At 56.0% G+C, this 21,106-nt stretch overlaps 3 protein-coding genes across 8 annotated transcripts; 2 read left to right on the top strand and 1 right to left on the bottom strand.

The window, feature by feature from the left end:
• Positions 1-1,430: 1,430 nt before the first annotated feature.
• On the top strand, positions 1,431-7,973 carry B3GAT3 (beta-1,3-glucuronyltransferase 3). 3 transcript variants are annotated; one of them, XM_007995480.3, is made up of 6 exons: positions 1,431-1,585; positions 2,784-2,958; positions 5,953-6,313; positions 6,505-6,795; position 7,393; positions 7,477-7,805. In XM_007995480.3, the coding sequence occupies exons 1-6, from the start codon at positions 1,504-1,506 to the stop codon at positions 7,566-7,568; spliced, it is 1,002 nt and encodes a 333-aa protein (XP_007993671.2). In that variant the 5' UTR covers positions 1,431-1,503; the 3' UTR covers positions 7,569-7,805. The 3 variants fall into 3 exon arrangements, with proteins under 3 accessions (XP_007993671.2, XP_007993663.1, XP_007993675.1); XM_007995472.3 differs by lacking the exon at position 7,393 and having other exon boundaries at positions 1,433-1,585; positions 7,477-7,973; XM_007995484.3 differs by lacking the exons at positions 1,431-1,585; position 7,393 and adding an exon at positions 2,229-2,393 and having other exon boundaries at positions 2,781-2,958; positions 7,477-7,973.
• A 178-nt stretch (positions 7,974-8,151) lies between these two features.
• On the bottom strand, positions 8,152-10,124 carry ROM1 (retinal outer segment membrane protein 1). The gene is made up of 3 exons (XM_007995546.3): positions 9,403-10,124; positions 8,760-9,006; positions 8,152-8,643 (listed from the first exon to the last, which is right to left on the bottom strand). The coding sequence occupies exons 1-3, from the start codon at positions 9,990-9,992 to the stop codon at positions 8,425-8,427; spliced, it is 1,056 nt and encodes a 351-aa protein (XP_007993737.3). The 5' UTR covers positions 9,993-10,124; the 3' UTR covers positions 8,152-8,424.
• Positions 10,125-10,498: 374 nt separating this feature from the next.
• EML3 (EMAP like 3) lies at positions 10,499-21,056 on the top strand. 4 transcript variants are annotated; one of them, XM_007995517.3, is made up of 22 exons: positions 10,499-10,838; positions 11,663-11,834; positions 11,912-12,172; positions 12,267-12,380; positions 13,551-13,618; positions 13,785-13,908; positions 14,129-14,299; positions 14,456-14,525; positions 14,611-14,721; positions 14,963-15,058; positions 15,438-15,593; positions 16,168-16,309; positions 17,067-17,218; positions 17,301-17,426; positions 17,508-17,639; positions 18,104-18,171; positions 19,080-19,168; positions 19,240-19,337; positions 19,465-19,552; positions 20,025-20,123; positions 20,391-20,521; positions 20,602-21,056. In XM_007995517.3, the coding sequence occupies exons 1-22, from the start codon at positions 10,817-10,819 to the stop codon at positions 20,803-20,805; spliced, it is 2,694 nt and encodes an 897-aa protein (XP_007993708.3). In that variant the 5' UTR covers positions 10,499-10,816; the 3' UTR covers positions 20,806-21,056. The 4 variants fall into 4 exon arrangements, with proteins under 4 accessions (XP_007993708.3, XP_007993717.3, XP_072871566.1 ...); XM_007995526.3 differs by having other exon boundaries at positions 11,915-12,172; XM_073015465.1 differs by having other exon boundaries at positions 10,709-10,838; positions 13,788-13,908.
• The last annotated feature ends 50 nt before the right edge of the window (positions 21,057-21,106 follow it).

Consider the following 21,106-nt stretch of genomic DNA (forward strand, 5'->3'; position numbering starts at 1 on the left):
ATTTTCATAGAAGAGCCCAGCAAGGTCGTCACATTTTAGTAGGCCTAGTTAGTAAGTGGTTATCAGAGCCAGTGGAGTCCCTCTTGGATAGAAATAGCCATAAGTTCAGATAGTTGTTTCTCAAACGAAAGGCTACTACTTTTGGGGGGTGTGGGGGGTTGAGACAGGGTCTCGTTCTACTGCTGAGGCTGGAGTGCTGTGACATGATCCTGGCTCATTGCAGCCTTGATCTCCCAGGCTCCTAAAGTGCTGGGATTACAGGCATCAGCCACCATGCCCAACCTAAAGGCTTCTGCTTGTAGCTAACAGCACTTTGTAAAGTTTCCCATTGTTTTAGTGACAGGAAGTATACTGTTCCCCGTCTCCTCCTCATTTTGTAGACTACAAGTCAGAGATTATTTTACCAGAAACTTTTTTTGGCGGGGGTTGGAGGGCTTTTTTTTTTGAGACAGGGTCTCACCCAGTCACCCAGGCTGGAGTGCAGTGGCATGATCACGGCTCACCCAGCCTCATCCGCCCACATCAGCCTCCCAAGTAGCTGGGACTGTAGGCCCGTGCCACTACACCCGGCTAATTTTTGTGTTTTTTTGTAGAGACGGGGTTTTGCCTTGTTGCTGAGTTTGATCTGAAACTCCTGGGCTTCTAAAGTGCTAGGATTACAGTCATGAGCCACTGCGCCAGGCCCCTTTTTTTTTTTTTTTTTTTTCTTTTTTAAAAGGAAAAATGAGAAGGATGGCTTGTGCTTGTGAGGAGGAAGGGGATGCATTCCTGGAATTCCCCAGCTCAGAAACTATTTCCAATCAATTTCCTGGTAGTTAAAACACTTCCTTGGCACCCTTGTTGTCACCTGTTGAAGAAATGTGGGCCAGAGGAAACACTAGAGATGCCGGAATCGGGTGTCTAGAAAGGACACAAAACTGCCTTGTGGCAATGACATAATTTTTTGTCAACTTTAGTTTCTTATCTATCTCAAAGTATTATAGTGAGAATTCCAGGAGAGACACCCAGAGGATCATGTGGTAGGCCTTAGATTTCATTCATTTGTGTAATGAGTATTGAGCAACTGCTGTTGGGTGGCGTGACTGATGGTTGGATGAATAAGGTGAAGATCTGGACGCCAGGACTGGCTTTCTCATGCAATTCCGTGATTGGGGGCGGGTCGCGAGGTAGGTGCCACGTGCACCTACCCGAGATTCTGCACCTACCCGGGATTTTGCCGTCCACGCGAGTTTGGCACGCCGGATGTGACGTCACCGCCCCGTGGTCCCCGGAGCCTGGCGGTGGGACCGGAAATCAAGTCTACAAGGGGGCACAGATGACCGGAAGCGTGCCCGGGCGGCGCTGCCAGCCCCGGCTAGGAGCTGGTAGGGGAGTGCGAGGAAGGCGGGACGCAGGGCGGAGCCGGTGTAGGGGCGGGGCCTGTGGGCAGGCGCCGGGGGTTGGGGCGGGAACCCCTCGTCCCCTCTAGACCCCGCCTGCTCGGGCGCGGGCGGCGGCGCGGCCATGAAGCTGAAGCTGAAGAACGTGTTTCTCGCCTACTTCCTGGTGTCGATCGCCGGCCTCCTCTACGCGCTGGTACAGCTCGGTGAGCGGGGCGGGGCGGGGGTGCGGCGGGCTGGCCCGTGGGCGCCCGCCGCCGTGCATCCCGCCCTGGGGATGAACCCCCGGCAAACACCATTCATCCGCTCGACCCTCCGGACAGCTCTGCGGCCGCAGGCGCACTCCCCTCTATAGAACGCACCGCGGCGGCCCGCCGCACCTCGGATGAAATCCAGACTCCTTCCCAGAGCCTGCAAGGCCCCGCATGATCCTGCTGCCGTCCGCCTCTCCCAACCCCATTTCCCACCCCTCTCCCTCGCTCTGCTGCAGCCAGACTGGCTTGCTGACAGTTTCTGGAAAACCCCAGGCTCATTGCTCTCTCAAGCGCTTAACTTGTTCCCTCTACTTGGGGTGCTTTTCTTCCAGCTCTTTCCGGGCTGCCTCTTTCTCATCCTTCAGGTCTTAGCTCAAATGTCACCTCCTCAGAGAGGCCTTCCCTGACTACCATAGCTAAAGATACCATTCTTATTCCATTCCCTTTTATTCTCTATCCTGATTATTTTTTTCATGACCCCATCACAGTTTGTAATAATGTTATTAATTTGTTTCTTTGCTTAGTGTCTGCTTCCTCCGCTAAACTGAAAGCTCGATGAGGGCAGGGACTGTGTCTGTTTTGTTCCCTGCTGTATCCTCAGCACCTAAGGCAGTGCCTCCTAGGAAGAGTATTCAATAAATATTTATCCTACAATGGAATCAATGAATTTAACAATGAGTCTTTGGTCACCCAGCCAAGGGAATGGATCGAACCCTGCCCCTTATGCAAAGATTTAGGGACAGTGCCACTGCGTTATCTATCCTCAGGTATTTGAAAGACTATCCTAAAGGGGTTCTATAGTGTAATGGTTAGTTAGCACCTTGGACTCTGAAAAGACTGTCCTGTTTAAGGACATGAGCTTGTTATGAGTCCAGAAGGCAAAATTAGGACCAGCAGATAGAAAAGATGGAATCAGCTCAATATCCAACGTAAAATTGTAACAATGGAATTTATTAAAGTTGGAGAGGGTCTGCTGCTTGAGGCAGTGAGTTTCCCACACCAGAGGTGTAGAAAAGGCTACTAGGGAAGTCATAAGGGGATACCTGCATTGTCTAGGAATTAATGAGAAGATTATGGCCCTTTGGGATGCTGAACATTCTGTGGTTCTCTGCCCCTATCCTCTTTCCCCATTAATGCTTCCTGGGACCAGGCCAGCCATGTGACTGCCTTCCTCCGCTGCGGGCAGCAGCCGAGCAGCTACGGCAGAAGGATCTGAGGATTTCCCAGCTGCAAGCGGAACTCCGACGGCCACCCCCTGCCCCTGCCCAGCCCCCTGAACCCGAGGCCCTGCCTACTATCTATGTTGTTACCCCCACCTATGCCAGGTATGGGCTCTGGTACACCCAAGAGGTCTGCATTGTCCAATGAGTTGGAGTTAATGAGGAGTTTGGGGAGGCACTGGGCTAGGAGTTGTTCCTCAAACTAGGGCATGCCAAAGACAGGATAAATGAACCACATCTATACTATCTGTGGGAAAATAGTTCATTTTCAGGCTGGGCGCGGTGGCTCAAGCCTGTAATCCCAGCACTTTAGGAGGCCAAGGCGGGTGGGTCACCTGAGGTCGCGAGTTCGAAACCAGCCTGGCCAACATGGCAAAACCCCGTCTCTACTAAAAATACAAAATTAGCCAGGCGTGGTGGCGCATGCCTGTAATCCCAGCTACTTGGGAGGCTGAGGCAGGAGAATCCCTTGAACCTGAGAGGTGGAGGTTGCAGTGAGCTGAGATCACACTATTGCACTCTAGCCTGGGCAACAAGAGTGAAACTCTAACTCAAAAACAAAACCAAAAAAAAAGAAAAAATAGTTATTTTTCTAGAAGGAAAATACAAAATTCCTACCAAATTATAAGACAGAACAATAACATTTCAAATAAATTTTGAGCTTGGCAGTGAATTAACTCTCTCTCCTTAAGGACCCTTTGGGGAGAAAGTTAAAACCCCCTGATTAAAGTTGAAAGGGCTTGTCTGGGCGCAGTGGCTCATGCCTGTAATCCCAGCACTTTGGGAGCCCGAGGCTGGTGGATTGCCTGAGCTCAGGAGTTTGACACCAGCCTGGGCAACATGGTGAAACTTTAGTCTCTATTAAAAAAAAAAAAAAAAAAAAAAGTTAGCTGGGCTTGGTGCTGCACGCCTGTAATCCCAGCTACTCTGGAGACTGAGGTGAGAAGATTGCTTGAGCCTGGGAGGTGGAGGTTGCAGTGAGTGGAGATCTTGCAACCTGGGCGACAGGGAGAGAGAGCCCATCTCAAAAAAAAAAAAAAAAAAAGTTGAAAGCGCTTGGCCTGATAGTCATCCTAGGGTCCAGAAATAGTTATACCAGCTGTTACTTACAGTGTGTTTACTCTCTACCAGGCACTGTGTTTAGTGATTTACATTTACTTTTGTTTTAAATCAAAATGTAATTGGTTTTACTAATAAAACCAGTTGGGGAATGTGGTTTTTGGATCTGTAGCCATAAGGGTGTTAATACATCTTCTGGGAATCAGATGGCTGTCCCATTCATGCACAGGAGGCTCTAGACCCCACCTGTGACATGCACACATACACACACACACACCACCAGCCCTGGGACAGGCAGGTAGATCTGAAGGATAAAGCAGCACAGAAGAGCCAAGCCCCACGTTCCACGTTCCACATTCCTGGTTTGTTCCTTTTTCTTTTTTTTTTTTCTCTCCCCGCCTCCCCACTCTCCCGCCGAGATGGGGTCTTGCTCTGTTGCCCAGGCTGGAGTGCAGTGGCGTGATCTTGGCTCACTGCAACCTCCACCTCCCGTGTTGAAGCAATTCTCCTGCCTCAGCCCCCCGAGTAGCTGGGATTACAAGCATGCGCCACCACGCCCGGCTAATTTTTTGTATCTTTAGTAGAGATGGGGTTTCACCATGTTGGCCAGGCTGGTCTGGAACTTCTGACTTCGTGATCTGCCCGCTTCGTCCTCTCAAAGTGCTGGGATTACAGGCGTGAGCCACCATGCCCGGCCAGTAATTTTTTGTACTTTATTTTTGTATTTTATTTTATTTTTCTTTTTTGAGATGGAGCCTCACTCTGTCGCCTAGGCTGGAGTGCAATGGCGCGATCTTGGCTCACTGCAAGCTCTGCCTCCTGTGTTCACGCCATTCTCCTGCCTCAGCCTCCCGAGTAGCTGAGACTACAGGTGCCCGTCACCATGCCTGGCTAATTTTTTGTATTTTTAGTAGAGATGGGGTTTCACCATGTTAACCAGGATGGTCTTGATCTCCTGACCTCATGATCCGCCCACCTCGGCCTCCCAAAGTGCTGGGATTACAGGTGTGAGCCACCGTGCCCAGCTCTTATTTAATCTTTAAAACAACATTGTTATAAAGTACTGTTATTCCCATTTTACAGTTGAGGAAACTGAGGCTCAGGGAGATTGAACTATTTTCCCAAGTTGTCTCACATAATAAGTTACAAAACTGGATTTCAAACCCAGATATACCTGATCCTAAAGCCTGTACCCTTAATTTTTTTTTTTTTTTTTTGAGACAGAGTTTCGCTCTTGTTGCTCAGGCTAGAGTGCAGTGGCACAATCTCGGCTCACTACAACCTCTGCCTCCCGGGTTCAAGCGATTCTTCTGCCTCAGCCTCCCGAGTAGCTAGGATTACAGGCGCCTGTCACCATGCCTGGGTAATTTTTTGTATTTTTAGTAGAGACAGGGTTTCACCATGTTGGGCAGGCTGGTCTTGAACCTCTGACCTCAGGTGATCTGCCCACCTCGGCCTGTCAAAGTGCTGGGATTACAGGCATAAGCCACCATGCCTGGCTTTTTTTTTTTTTTTTTTTAAAGAGATGGAGTTTTGCTGTTATCGCCCAGGCTGGAGTGAAATGGCGCAATCTCAGCTCGCTCCAACCTCTGCCTTCCAGGTTCAAGTGATTCTTCTGCCTCAGCCTCCCAAGTAGCTGAGATTACTAAAGGCATGCGCCACTACACCCAGCAAATTTTTGTAGTTTTTTAGTAGAAATGGGGTTTCACCATATTAGCCAGGCTGGTCTGGAACTCCAGACCTTAGGTGATTCACCCGCCTCGACCGCCCAAAGTGTTATTACAGGCGTGAGCCATCACACCTGGCCCTGTGCCCTTAATTTATAGTCTACCACAGCCAGAACTCTGGGGTTGAGGTGGGTGATGGACATGGAGCGGAAGAACAGGGCAGGTGAGTGTTAGCATGAAGTTGACAGGCAAGAAAGAGGGAGTTTAGGCATTGGTTGGGAAAGGCCAAGGGAGATGCAGAAGCTGTCTGCCCTGGCTGGAGCGGGCACGTGGTGCCTGCCCCTTTCCCTTGTGCTGCATCTCTCCACTACAGGCTGGTACAGAAGGCAGAGCTGGTACGGCTGTCCCAGACACTGAGCCTGGTGCCCCGGCTGCATTGGCTGCTGGTGGAGGATGCTGAGAGTCCCACCCCGCTGGTCTCAGGGCTGCTGGCTGCCTCTGGCCTCCTCTTCACACACCTGGTGGTCCTCACACCCAAAGCGCAGCGGCTTAGGGAGGGCGAGCCTGGCTGGGTTCATCCCCGTGGTGTTGAGCAGCGGAACAAGGCCCTGGACTGGCTCCGGGGCAGAGGAGGTGCTGTGGGTGGGGAGAAGGACCCACCACCACCAGGGACCCAAGGAGTCGTGTACTTTGCTGACGATGACAACACCTACAGCCGGGAGCTGTTTGAGGAGGTGAGCACCAGGATGGGGAGGGGCAAGAGACCAGGTGCGGCCAGCTTTATTTGTTACCTTGGTTAGCAGTGTTGCCATTGGCTGCTGGGGTGAGGGGCTGGAAGCAATGGGGCAGAGTGAGCCAGGTGGCTCTTTCTGCTGATCCCTTCCCTGGACCACCCCTCTGTTTCTTCTCTCCTGACCTCCATTAGATGCGCTGGACCCGTGGTGTTTCAGTGTGGCCTGTGGGGCTGGTGGGCGGCCTGCGATTTGAGGGCCCTCAGGTACAGGACGGCCGGGTAGTAGGCTTCCACACAGCATGGGAGCCCAACAGGCCCTTCCCTGTGGATATGGCTGGATTTGCTGTGGCCCTGCCCTTGCTGTTAGCTAAGCCCAATGCCCAGTTTGATTCCACTGCTCCCCGGGGCCACCTGGAGAGCAGTCTTCTGAGCCACCTTGTGGATCCCAAGGACCTGGAGCCACGGGCTGCCAACTGCACTCGGGTAAGGGAATGGAGGTGGGCATAGAAACCTGGCTCTGGGATGGACAGGTGATGGGGGAGGTACAGTGAGACCCTGGGAATGGGTAGTTTAATCAGAAGGGCCTCTCCAGACCTCTGATCAGCCTTGCTGACTCTACTGAAGGGGAAGCTGGGAACCAGCGGGGGAAAGTGGTCCCTGTCACTCTGCCCTGAGTTCTGGAAACCCATGTGGCACAGAGAGGATAAAGGAATAAGGCCCGGTTTTTTTTTGTTTGTTTTTTTTGAGACGGAGTCTTGCTCTGTCGCCCAGGCTGGAGTGCAGTGGCACAATCTCGGCTCACTGCAAGCTCCGCCTCCTGGGTTTACACCATTCTCCTGCCTCAGGCACCTGCCACCATGCCCAGCAAATTTTTTGTATTTTTAGTAGTGACGGGGTTTCACGGTGTTAGCCAGGATGGTTTCGATCTCCTGACCTCGTGATCCACCCACCTCGGCCTCCCAAAAGTGTTGGGATCACAGGCATGAGCCACTGCGCCCAGCCAAGGCCCCACTTCAGAGGTACTAAGTCTTCCTCCACCCTGCCCTTTACACTTTGAAGCCTACACCGTATATTTGATAGGGTTAGAGAATCCATTCCAGGCTGAGAGTCTCAGAGGCCTGGCTACAGCTGGGCCTGGCTCTCACTGCATCCCTGCTGGCGCAGGTACTGGTGTGGCATACACGGACAGAGAAGCCCAAGATGAAGCAGGAGGAGCAGCTGCAGCGGCAGGGCCGGGGCTCAGACCCAGCAATTGAGGTGTGATGGCGGCCCCACCCCAACTACCACCTCTTTTCAGGCACAGACCTTGTGGGACTGGGCCCCAGGCCTGCCCAGGATGTGGTTTTCCAAGTCCTGATCCCTTGGAGCCAGAAGTGGCCCCTCTGCTCCTCCAGGCCCAGGGCATGGTCCTGCTGCTTCACCCCTCCCCCAGCCTGCCATGTGGCACTGCCCACAGGCTGGGGACAAGCAGCCCTTGTATTGAGCCAGGTTGGCCCTGTCTAGGGTGGAACAAAAGGACCCAGGAGGGAGGGCAGCTGACTAACTGGGTAACTTATTGGGGCTGGGCATGCACTGGGGGGCTGGAGGAGCTGGGCTGGACCCTCCCCACCTGAGCATGCTGACCCCTTTCCTACCTCCAGAATAAAGAATCTCAACCTGGAGGGGCCTCTTGTTTTTCTTTGCTTCTTACATTGGGTTCTTGCTTTCTGATCCTTACAGATGTGGGCTCCTATTCCTGCACAGGTCGAGCCAGGGTCCAAACTTTGGAGTCCTGGCTGCTCCATCAGACAGAAATCAGTTCTCCCAGGCCCCCATCCCCTTGACAAAAAAAGCAATTGCTTCCATCCAAAAGCTTTATTGAGTCTGTACCAGAATCAGCCTCCAGGCCTTCCCATGTCACTTTCCCATCACTCTGTTCTTTGCTGTTCCCTGGTGGTTCTGGCTACAAGGGCTAGTAGGGCATCTGGTTTTCTTTCTTACCCCAGTCCAGCTTGCTAACTATCCTTAGCCCCTCTAATCCCACGATCCCCCCAACCTGGAGCCTTGGTAAGGAATTGTGAGGTTTTTAGACATGTCCATCCCTTCCTCTTCCTCACCCCAAGCTCCAGGCCTCTAGGCCTCAGATAGATCCTCCTTGGGAGGTGCCTCTCCTGGTGGGGCCTCCTCAGGTGCTGGCCTGCAGGCAACCCCTCCCTGTAGCCATGCTGTTTTCAGCATATCTTTCAGCCCACCGGGAAAGAGATAGCCCTGGGTCTCTCCTTCCCCATCAATGACCCCTCCAAGCCCCTCCAGTGCTGTTTGCAGGTACCGCAGGCCGAGGAGCACCAGAGCCTGTGGGGGAAGCAAGGGGAAAGAGTTAGGGAGAGTCAGCGGTTCCAGGAGGCCCAGGGTTGGAGTGAGTGAGGAGTCCCCGGTGGGAGGAGGCCTCAGACGCTTTGCTGACTCACCTGCAGTAGGAAGGTGACAGCCAGCATGCTACCCAGTGTGCCTGCCAAGTCCTGCAAGTGCTCCAGCAGCACCTCATGGCACCCTTGGGCCCAGAGGTTTTGGTTGGGTTGTCGGGGATCGAACAGGAGGTGGGCGTAGGAGTCTGAAAGACGGTTTTGCAGGCAAGGCCGGGGTGAGTGGGGGTTGCAACAGGAGAAAGGGACCCCATCAGTCAGGTATAGGCCTTCCACATTGCTCTGGATCCGGCTGCAAAGGGAAGGATAGAGAGGTTAGGATGTCTGGAGATAGAGGCCTGGGGGAGGGACTGAAGGGGACAGGTATTGAGAAGGGAAAAAGAATGGTAAAATATTTACTGACTGCTGTACTATGTGCCAGCCAAGCATAATTCACTTATCTTCACAACAACTCTATCAGATAGGTACCATTATCTCCATTTTACAAGTAAAGGAATGGGCCCAGGGTGGTTTGGGAACATGCCCTGGGTTTCACAGCTAATAAATGGCAGAGCTGTAACCGGTCTCTCAGCTACTATGCTCTACTATTGCCCCTCTGAGCCAGGTGGAGATTCAAGGCAGCAGGAGGGAGCCTGTCTAGGGAGGAGGAGGAGGAGGAGAAGGAGGAAGGGAGACGAAAATCACTCACTCAACCACATCCTGGTCACTGGGGTCCAGGTAACGGCTGCTGACCCACTGGACCCCAAACCAATCCTTGTACCCGTGGCGTCCGCAGCAGTGGTACCTCAGTTGCAGCTCATCCACCAGCCTTTTGGCCTGACAGTGCCCAGGCACCTCTGTGTCCTTGTAGTGAGCCAAGGCAGTCCCCAGGCCCTCCTCCAGTGCCTCATCCAGGCTCCCAGGCAAAGCCAGGGCTAGCCCGAGGGCGATGACCAGGAGCCCCCCACCACCAGCCGTCCCAGCCACCAGCATCGGGCCCAGGACCCCTCGCCAGGGAGGGTATAGAGCTGCATTCAGACTTGCCCGGCTGGCTCCTACACCCACTAGTCCTGTGCCTAGAGCCACCGCACCCGCTACCAGGGCAGCCTGGGGCAGGGCAGGGAACTGACAGGAGGGAGCCAGGAAGGTGCCAAGGTGCCTCAGCTGGACCAGGAGGTGCCCGCTACAGAGGAGGATGAGGCCACTAGCCAGAACCAGCAGCCAGGAGAGAAGCCAGAGCCCTTGTGCCAGGCGGATGCGGGGCTGCAGGGGCAGCACCAGGGGTAACACCGGCGCCATCTCCCATCTCTGCCCAAGGGAGTGCAGAGGTGTCGGGGATGGAACTTGGCTGGGGCAGGATGCTGAGTCAGCCCGGCCCGGCTTGAGCTGAGCTAATGCCACCCTGACCCCAATACCCTGAGCATCCTCCCATCCTCACCCTTAATAACCCGCCGCCCTGTCAGCCCCAATACAGGATGCCTTGGCCTTGCCCCTTTGGAGAAACTCCGCCCCTAGGCCGAGTGCCCGTTTTGTGACCCCGCCCCTGACCCTCGCGGAAGTGGTGGGGCTGGTCCGTTCAGCCCTGAGGGGTTAGGGGCTGGGGGGCGGAGACCTCGGGGCAGGCGCTCTCTATCCCGTCCCCTGGGAATCCGGGGGCGGGGATCCGGGAAGGGCCTGGAGCGGGAGGCCGGGAGCAGGCCAGGGGGTCAGCCGGCTAGCCCCGCCCCCGTACTGAGCGACGAGGCCCGGACAGGGAGGGGTTACCAGGCGGCCCGGCCCCCCCTCGGGCCCGCCCCCCCTCCCGCGCTTCCTGGCGGCTCCGCGTCCGGCGCCTGTTTGTGCTGCGGCGCTGTGGCCCCGGACGGCCCCGCCACCCCACCCCCGGGAGCCGAGAGCGGCCCCGGGAGAATCTGAGGGCCCGGGGGGGTCTGGGGACTGCGGACCCGGGCCCACAGCGCCCCCTCCAGGCCCCTTCCCCGCGCCCGATAGCGCCCCCGCGGGGTGGTGGTACGGCGCCCTTCGCGCGCGCCCCGGGGTGCTTCCCCTTCCCCTCTCCCCGGCCGTGGCCCCCGCGGCTTAGACGCCTCCTCCGCCGCCGCCGCTCGGAGCAACCCGGGGGCCGGATGGACGGGGCCGCGGGGCCCGGTGAGTACGGGGCGGGGCGGGCGGCGTGCCCCTTCCCGGAGCGCCCGGCTCGTCGGGCTCCTCCAGAGCTGGACGGCTGTCCCCGCGTGCTCCTCCGCCGCAGGGGCTCCGAGCATCCTCCACAGTTCCTCCAGTCCCCCTCCCTAGTTGCCTGGGTCCTGCTGTCACTTCGGGCTTCCCCAGCGTCATTCTACCCCCCATGTAACTCCGGGCCCCTCAATGTTTCCCTGCCCTCTGCGTTACTCCGGGCCTCTTCTCCTGGTATTTCAGGTCTTTTTCTTTCTGACCGCCGTCCCCTGAGACCTTCACTGTGACTCTGTTCACAACCCACACTCTCTCCTGTCACTCTGGATCTCTTTTCCTGTACTCTGGGTCCTCAGTATGACTCCATTCCCGTGCCCCATCCTCTCCTGGTGTTCCCCCGGCTCAGTTACTCTGCTTTCGCTGGAGACCTGAGCTTGTTGTGGGCGCGTGGGGAGGGCTGCGGCCCCTCCCCTCACCAGTGCGGCGCCTCTCTCTGTGGCTCCCACGTTCCTCGGCAGTACTCCATATTTCCCCCCCGGTACTCCATGGTACTCCCAGCCTTTGCGGAGGCTGAGACGGCAGCAGGAAGGGAGCTTTGCCAGGTTTCTCGCCTGCCCTGCCAGAAGGAGGCCCTTGATCCTCTACCACCGTCTCCTCCCCTCTGGATGAGCATCCAAGCCTGGGGCTGCTTGAAAGGGGTAGTCCTAGTGGACACATGTAAAGCTGTGGGGAGACAGAATCCCCTCTATGCTTTCTTCAGGTGATGGGTACATTCTGAGTACCTCTTGCCCTTTTCCCAGGTGAGGGCCCTGCTCGGGAGGCCCTGCAGTCTCTGAGCCAGCGGCTTCGGGTGCAGGAGCAGGAGATGGAGCTGGTAAAAGCAGCCCTGGCAGAAGCCCTTCGCCTGCTGCGGCTGCAGGTGCCGCCTTCCTCTCTGCAGGTCTCTGGCACACCAGCTCCTCCAGGGGACAGGTATGCAGGTCGGCAAACCCCATTTTCCCTCCTCTTTGGGGCCTCTGGGGCTTCAGGTTAATTCATCATCTCTCCAGCAGTTTTGCGGCGCCCCCAGGACTGCCACCCACGCGCACCCCTTCGTTGGTGAGCCGAGGCACGCAGACGGAGACAGAGGTGGAGTTCAAGTCATCCCCTGGACCCCCTGGCCTGAGCAATGGACCCCCAGCCCCTCAGGGGGCCAGTGAAGAGCCTAGTGGGACCCAGTCTGAAGGAGGGGGCAGCAGCAGCAGTGGTGCTGGCTCCCCCGGCCCCCCGGGAATCCTCAGGCCCTTGCAGCCCCCACAGCGTGCTGACACGTAGGTGTCCTGTGGCCCTGTGGCGGAAGCTGGGAGGGGTGGTAGGATTGCGGAGTACAATTGGAGGGAATGACCTTCACTATGCCCCCACCAGGCCGCGAAGAAATTCTTCCTCCTCCTCATCCCCCTCAGAGCGGCCTCGGCAGAAGCTCTCCAGGAAGGCAATTTCCTCCGCCAACCTGTTAGTGCGGTCCGGGAGCACGGAGAGGTGGGTGAGGCTTCCCCTAATCCACCCCGCCCCAGGCGCAGGCTCTCGACTTTCCACATCCCTCACCTCACATCCCTGGGTGGGGTGGGGGGACCTGATTGCCCAACAGGAATAAGGAAACAAACACTCCTGGGGCGCCTGCTGTGTACCGGGCACTGTGCTAAACCCTTGACCTCCTCCATCTCAGTCAGTCCCCACAACATCCTTGGGGGGTAGGTAGTCTCATGCTGTCCATTGCACAGGTCAGGAGGCAGGCTCAGAGAGGGTAAGTCATTTACCTGGGGTCACACAGCTAGAGTCAGGATTTGAACCTAACTCTTCGTGACTCCAGTTCCCCTACCCTTTCCACTGCATCACAGCAAACCTTCCGAGATCCCAAGAGGCTTTTCTAGAAGCTCCCATGGCTTTCATGGATGGCTGTCCCTAGAGCTTCAGCCCTCTTTCCGCTGGATCTACCAAGTACCACTCTATTAATATTTACTTCTAGAGGGCAAGGGGATGTCCTAGTGGCCGAATGTAGTTGCCTCAGAGTATGTATGGGCCCTAGGACACCCGAATGTTCATTCTAGCCCTGTCTTTGGCCTGTGCTTTATTCTCTGAAGAGACAGTATCACCTTACTGTTATCTAACGACAGGAATCTCTGGAGAGATGTGGACTTTCTTGCTTCCCTGAGAGGCGGGGCTGGTATACATTCTGGACTCCCTTTGGTCCCATTTTACGGATGGGGAAATGAAAAGGTCAATAGCGAGGCCTAGTGGCACCCACCTGTAATCCCAGCTACTGGGGAGGCTGAGGCAGGAGAGTTGCTTGAACCCGGGAGGCGGAGGTTGCAGTGAGCTGAGGTCGCGCCATTGCACTCCAGCCTGGGCGACAGAGCGAGACTGAGGCCTGGTGGTCTGGAGGAGAGAAAGGGCTCTGGCACCCTGCACTGTCTCTTCCAACCTTTGTGGCCTTGTGCTGTGCACTCAGCCCTTTCAGCCTCAATCTTCTTATCTCTTAAATGGAACTAAAAGTCTCCATCTACTAGGGCCCTGATACTCACGAAGCAAACTACAGGCCTGCAGAGGTGACTGTGGTTTCTGCAGTGACCTCTTTTCTTGCGTCCTGCCCCTCCCCACTTAGGTCTTCGGACCTGACCCCAGTCCCTGTGCTTTTTCTCTTCCCAACAGCCGTGGGGGAAAAGACCCCCTTTCTAGCCCCGGGGGCCCTGGATCTCGGAGGAGCAATTACAATTTGGGTACGTACAGAGGGACAGAGGGAAAAACTTGGATGGCAGGGTTAGGATTTGGGCTGTAGCCCTAGGAGCTATTTTGGGCTGTGAGGTGTGGTGGCTAGGGTTCTGCTCTGTCTTTCCTGGAAGGGGGGTTGTGGGTGGTAGTTGACACCACCCCTTTTCTCTGTAGAAGGCATCTCAGTGAAGATGTTCCTTCGAGGCCGCCCCATTACCATGTACATCCCATCTGGCATCCGCAGCCTGGAGGAGCTGCCGAGCGGCCCACCGCCGGAGACCCTCTGCCTTGACTGGGTGTATCCTGCTCCCTCCAGTCTCATGGGAACCACCTTTCCCACCTCGGGACCCCTCTTCCCTTTACAGTTTTCTCCTGGGTCTATGGGGACAAGGAGCCTTCTAGATCCTCTCCTACCATCATTCTGCTCCAGGCCCTGCCAGCCAGAAGCTCTGTCTTTCTCCCCTCTTCCTCCTCCTGCCCTTGATCTGCCCTTTCCTTGACCGTGATCTCCACCCCAGTTACGGGTACAGGGGTCGTGATTCCCGCTCTAATCTGTTTGTGCTGCGCTCCGGGGAGGTGGTCTACTTTATCGCCTGCGTGGTGGTGCTGTACCGGCCTGGAGGAGGCCCAGGGGGTCCTGGAGGCGGCGGCCAGAGACATTACCGGGGGCACACAGACTGCGTTCGATGGTGAGGGGCCTGGGGATGGTGGGCTTGGCAGGAAGAGGGTCTGGGGGCATGGAGAAGCAGGGGAAAAGAGTTGCCTTGCTGCTCTGCAAGCTTGGAGAAGGTGTCTTGGATGGTCTTGAGAAACCCTTTCCCTAGAGTGTCTTCCCCCCGCCTTAGCCTTGCTGTTCACCCTGATGGTGTTCGGGTAGCCTCGGGACAGACAGCTGGAGTGGATAAGGATGGAAAGGTAAGGCCAAAGTCAGGGAGCAGGCAGACATGCTGTAATTGCACTCCAGCTTTGCTTCACACCTTGACTCTTCCTCCTTCACCAGCCCCTGCAGCCTGTGGTTCACATCTGGGACTCAGAGACGCTGTTGAAACTGCAGGAGATTGGACTGGGGGCCTTCGAGCGGGGTGTTGGGGCCCTGGCCTTTTCAGCTGCGGTGAGCTGGCCCTGAAGCCTCTAGACCCCCATTCTTGCCTAGGAACCCCACTCTTGCGTGTCACCAGGAAGCCTTGGAAGTTCTGGCCTTCCTGAACCTCACCCAGGTGGTTGTCTTGAGAAAGGGACATGTGTGTCAACTTCTGCCCTCTCCATCTGTGATGGTACCTCCTAACCTAATGACCACGAACCCTGGACCTCCAGGGTTCACTCTGCCCCTCCTGTGTGTCGCCTTTGTTCAGGATCAGGGTGCCTTTCTTTGTGTGGTGGATGACTCCAATGAGCACATGCTGTCGGTGTGGGACTGCAGCCGGGGAGTGAAGCTGGCTGAGATCAAGGTGAGGAGTCCACATGACTTGGAGGGGCTCTGAGGTTGGGGGTGGGAGTGGTGGAGTGCAGAGAGCTCCAGACTCACCCATACATTTCCTTCCTTTTTGGCTGGGTCACATGGGGCAAATCTCCTAGCTTCTCTGACCCTTAGTTTCTTCATTTGTGACATGGGTTCTGACCTCATGAGGGATAATATGTTAGGTATTAGGGTGATTAATTATGATTGACAGGGAATAGTGCTTTTAGGGGACCAGGGTCTTGAAAGAAGGGTTGTCCTGGGGTTTCTGGGCCTCTACCAGCCAGCTGTCATGATGCAAATTGAGGAGAGTCAAGTAGAGCGAAGGTATCCAGGGCTTAGGGTGGCTGAATCTAGTGTCTTCCCTTCAGAGTACAAATGACTCAGTCCTGGCCGTTGGCTTCAACCCTCGTGACAGCAGCTGCATCGTCACCAGTGGGAAATCTCACGTCCACTTCTGGAATTGGAGTGGTGGAGTAGGGGTTCCTGGGAATGGGACCCTTACCCGGAAACAGGGTGTCTTTGGGGTGAGGCATGGATAAGTGGAAGGTGATGGGGAGGGCAGAGTGGAAGAGGAAGCACTGGGCTGAGTACTATGGACCCTAAGGTTCCCTAACCCCTACCTGCCCTATGACTTTTTCTTTTTTTTTTTTTTTTTGAGACGGAGTCTTCGTCTTGTCGTCCAGGCCAGAGTGCAATGGCACTATCTCGGCTCACTGCGACCTCCGCCTCCTAGGTTCAAGCAATTCTCCTGCCTCAGCCTCCCGGAGTAGTTGGGATTACAGATGTGCGCCACCACGCCCGGCTAATTTTTGTATTTTTAAGAGAGACAGGGTTTCATTTCATCATGTTGGCCGTCGCTCCCGGCTCTTTTTTTTTTTTTTGACAGTGCCTTGCTCTATCACCCAGGCTGGAGTGCAGTGCGGGATTTCACCATATTGGCCAGGCTGGTCACAAACTCCTGGCCTCAGGTGACCCACCCGCCTTGGCCTCCCAAAGTGCTGGGATTACAGGTGTGAGCCACTGTACCTGGCCTGTCCTGCGACTTTGAATCTTTGCCCTTCCCTTTGACCTCTGCTGTCTGCTCTCCCTTCCCGCTAGAAATACAAGAAACCCAAGTTTATTCCTTGCTTTGTGTTCCTTCCGGATGGAGACATTCTCACTGGAGACTCAGAGGGGAACATTCTCACCTGGGGGCGGAGTGCTTCGGATTCCAAGACCCCAGGCAGGGGTGGGGCCAAAGGTATGCGGCTGGGGGTGGCATCTGGGAAGTCTAGTACTCCAGAGATTCTGTGGGAACAGAGAGAGGGTTTCCCATTCCCATGGTTTTTTTTTTAATTTTTATTTTTTGAGACGGGATCTTACTCTGTTGCCCAGGCTGGAGTGCAGTGGTGTGATTTTGGTTCACCGCAACCTCTGCCTCCCAGGTTCAAGTGATCCTCCCTCTTCAGTCTCCAAGTAGCTGGGAGTACAGGCACACGCCACTACATCTAGCTAATTTTTGTATTTTTAGTAGAGACGGGGTTTTGCCATGTTGGCCAGGCTGGTCTCGAATTCCTGACCTCAAGTGATCTGCTCACCTTGGCCTCCCAAAGTGCTGGGATTACAGGTGTGAGCCACTGCCCCCAGCCAGGTTTCCCACCTTTTTACCTTGAGAGTTGATAGCTCTCTAGGGAGCTGGTCTAGAAGGGTGTGGGCAGCACAGCAAAGGAGAAATGGCTGGAGCTTTGTGTTTGCCAGATCTCAGGTTCAGATTCCAGTTTTGCCATTAGTTGCTTGGCCTTTAGGAAGTTACCGCACTTCTCTGAGTCTCAGTTGTCCTGTTTGTAAAATGGGGAGAATAACAGATGTGTTGGCAGTATGAGGATGAGACATAGTAGTCGGTGCATTCAACAGCTGGGAGTTCTTACGAGTTCTTACTCTATTGTGGCAGCCAAAGCTGGCCATTTCTCACTCCCCTGTACCCCCAAAACATGACCTGCCTGGGGCTTTGCCAACAGAGACCTATGGGATTGTGGCCCAGGCTCACGCTCATGAAGGTTCCATCTTCGCCTTGTGTCTCCAGCGGGACGGGACAGTGCTGAGTGGTGGCGGGCGGGACCGCCGGCTGGTACAGTGGGGGCCCGGGTTGGTGGCCCTCCAGGAGGCTGAGGTGAGGGCTGGGCTGGGGTCAAGGGAGTGAGGGAGAAGAGCAATGGTCAGTGGGCTCTTGACATTCTGCCACCACTCTGCAGATTCCTGAGCACTTTGGGGCCGTGCGAGCCATTGCTGAAGGGCTTGGCTCTGAGCTGCTGGTGGGAACCACGAAGAATGCATTGCTGAGGGGAGATCTGGCCCAAGGCTTCTCCCCTGTAATCCAGGTTGGGGGTTAAGGGGTCAGGGGAGGAAGGGGCAAAGGGGTGTGAGAGAGGTGCAGGAGTGACAGTCATGCTGTGCTGCAGGGTCACACTGATGAGCTCTGGGGGCTCTGCACACACCCCTCCCAGAACCGCTTCCTCACCTGCGGCCATGACCGGCAGCTCTGCCTGTGGGATGGGGAGAGCCATGCGCTGGCCTGGAGCATCGACCTCAAGGTAGAGCCCTGTGCCCCTGGATCCCCCATGCCACACCCACCAGGACACCTGTGGCCACCATGCCTTCCCCAGCACCTTGCCTTCTGCCTCCCAGAGGTGGCCAGTTTGTACTGGTATGGGTGCACTGGCTACTCAAATATTAATTCTTCTGTACTGATTGGTAAAAGCTGATGCTTCTAGTACCACCTGGGCATTCCCTGCCGCCCCCAGAACCCCTCAGACTTCCTCTTCGTCCAGCACCTAAATGGTTAATCTTCAGCACAGCTGTTGGCCTCAGTTCTGTGGTTAAATATTTTGATATCACTCCCTGTTTAGGCTCCAGTGACACCCAGGTGTCCCTTCCCTCTCTTCCCATATTCTCCTTGGGAGTAAGTGGCTTTGAAGTTATCAGGAGGACAAGGGGTCCACTCTGGTTCCCTCACTAGAAAGGCATTGTCTTGAATTCACCTTCTCCCCTCTCCCAGGAGACTGGTCTCTGTGCTGACTTCCACCCGAGTGGGGCAGTTGTGGCCGTAGGACTGAACACGGGGAGGTGAGAGGGAGCCAGGACTCCCAGGAGGGAAAGCAGGGAGGTCTGGGAAGGGTTCCTGGTACTGGGGGAGTGGGCGAGAGTGACCGCCTGTGCCCAGGAGCCACCTGCGCCTTGGCACTCCTCTGTGCCTCTCCCTGCAGCCCCTGCCACCTGGGCTCCCCTCCTCTCCTGTGGTAACCGTTCCTCCCCCTCCCCCAACCACGGTCTCCTCCAAGCCTGGGAGTGGAGGAGGCGGCAGCCCAGGATAGAGCAGTGGGAATGGGAGGGGCATAGACAAACATAGGGAAGTGACAGGGTTCCAGCCTGCACAGGGCCTTTGTAGTGGGTCCCTGGTCTGTAGTTTTAGATTCCTTTTTCAGACGGCATTAGAAGCCTCTCAGCCTTTATCCACACTTAGCTCCTTCCCATCTCCCAGCATAAGAATGCAGTGGTGGCTGGGTGCGGTGGCTCATGCCTATAATCCTAGCGTTTTGGGAGCTGAGGCGGGTGGATCACTTGAGGTTAGGAGTTCAAGACCAGGCTGGCCAACATGGTGAAAACCTCATCTCTACTAAAAACACAAAAATTAGCCGGGCATGGTGGTGCGCACCTGTAATTCTAGCTACTTAGGAGGCTGAGGCATGATAATTACTTGAACCCAGGAGGTGGAGGTTGCGGTGAGATCTTGCCACTGCACTCCAGCCTGGGTGACAGAGTGAGACTCTGTCTCAGAACAATAACAACAACAACAAACTAAAAGAAAAAAAGAATGCACGTGTGACCTGTCATCTACATCAGAGCTTTTCTGTGTGTGTTTCTGAGCTTCTCTGATTTGCCATCCCCAAGCCTACCCAGGGTGGCCTACCTGGGGGTCTCCTCACATCTTGCCTTTTTGTCTTCCTATCTGCCTCCACTCCCCTCCCTTCCAGGTGGTTGGTTTTGGACACAGAGACCAGAGAGATCGTGTCTGATGTCATTGATGGCAATGAGCAGCTCTCAGTGGTCCGGTACAGCCCAGGTGGGAGCCACCCCAACCCTGGACTCACACGTGTCCCTGGCCCTTCCCTCTCTGAGTGACTGTATTTGCAGATGGGTTGTACCTGGCCATTGGTTCCCATGACAACGTGATCTACATCTATAGTGTTTCCAGTGATGGCGCCAAATCCAGCCGCTTTGGCCGCTGTATGGTGAGGAAGTTGGGGCGTGTGGTGGGGCATGATAACAGCTGGGAAACTCAGGGGTCTGATACATCAACGGGGCTCTGGGGATGGGAAATGGATGGGATACTTTAAAACTCTTGACCTTTGCTCCCAGGGTCACTCCAGCTTCATCACTCATCTTGACTGGTCCAAGGATGGGAATTTCATCATGTCCAATTCTGGGGACTATGAGATTCTTTACTGTGAGTGGCAGTGGAGCAGGACATGGGGAGAGGGTAATTGGAGTGGGTTTTATGTAGGGGGGGTTCTTAGAGGTGTTGTCAGATAAGGGAGTGGAGATAGGGTTAAAGTGGAGTTGGAATTATACATAGAAATTTTGTGATTTGGAAACAACGAGTTTCACACCATGTCTTGTTGACTTGAGGGAGCTGAAAAATGCTCTAAGAAAAGATTGGGAAAAGTTTCTCAGGGCAAGTGTGAAGGACTTGACTTATCTAGGGAGGAGGAACTCATGGAAGCTGTTAGAACTTCAGCCAGTGCTCAGGACAGGACGCACACAGGGTGGGTTTCACAGGGGGAGGAGGTCACCACTACAGTGACCAGATCACATGCCATCGCTGGGTTTCATGCCAGTCTTTCCAATCTGGCTTTTCCTGGCATCTTCCCTACTGAGGGCAGTGTGAGAGCTGAGCTGGGCGGGCTCCCTCTCCCCAGGGGACGTGGCTGGAGGCTGCAAGCAGCTGAAGAATCGCTATGAGAGCCGAGACCGGGAATGGGCTACCTACACCTGCGTGCTGGGTTTCCACGTCTACGGTGAGCAGGGGCGTGGAACCCTGCTGGAGGGGTGGGGGACAAGGTGGAGCCCAGTTTGGGCTGGGAACGCTGGGCGTGTGTCATTGGGTGAGAGTCCAGAAACCTGAAGATCCAGCCCAGGAGGCCCCTCCGGCCCTCGGGACCGGGAAGGCTTTCCTGGAACGCGACAGTGGGTGGCTGCGGCTGCCGGAGCGCCTGAAACGGTGTAGCTCTGGGTCGTGGGTGGCGGTGGGTAGGAGGTCGGGCTGAGGCCGGCCACTGTGCTAGGCGTGTGGCCGGACGGCTCCGATGGGACCGACATCAACTCCCTGTGCCGCTCCCACAACGAGCGCGTGGTGGCGGTGGCCGACGACTTCTGCAAAGTGCATCTATTCCAGTACCCGTGCGCTCGTGCCAAGGTGAGGCCGCGGGGGCCGCCGGGGTGGGACGGGTGGGCCCGAGGGCTCCGCCGCCACTGCAACTCTTCCCTCCCGCCCAGGCGCCGAGCCGCATGTACGGGGGCCACGGCAGCCACGTGACCAGCGTCCGGTTCACGCACGACGACTCGCACCTCGTATCGCTGGGCGGCAAGGACGCCAGCATCTTCCAGTGGCGAGTGCTGGGCGCTGGGGGCGCGGGGCCGGCGCCTGCCACGCCCTCTCGAACCCCCTCCCTCTCTCCCGCCTCCTCCCTCGACGTTTGATCGCTGCCGGTGGGACCTACTGGCCTGGCGGCGTGGCCCCGCCCCGCTCTGCCCTGCCCTAATCCCCCACGACCAGGGGCCGACTCTTTCCTCGACTGACTTCGAAACATTCCCGACGGCGCATTTCCCTGGAGGGCGCGAACGGCGCCCCTGCACACACTGTTTAGACCCGCTGGTTGAGCCGGGCAGCCCCAACCTAGGCCTTGACTCCCGCTGCCTGCTGAGGGGCAATAAACCAGAACCAAAGTCGCCTCCCGGTGCTTTTGTGGGGCGCTGCTGGGTGCCTCCGGGGCCCTGTGGG

This window comes from Chlorocebus sabaeus, chromosome 1, assembly GCF_047675955.1.
Source record: "Chlorocebus sabaeus isolate Y175 chromosome 1, mChlSab1.0.hap1, whole genome shotgun sequence".
Taxonomy (NCBI): Eukaryota; Metazoa; Chordata; class Mammalia; order Primates; family Cercopithecidae; genus Chlorocebus; species Chlorocebus sabaeus.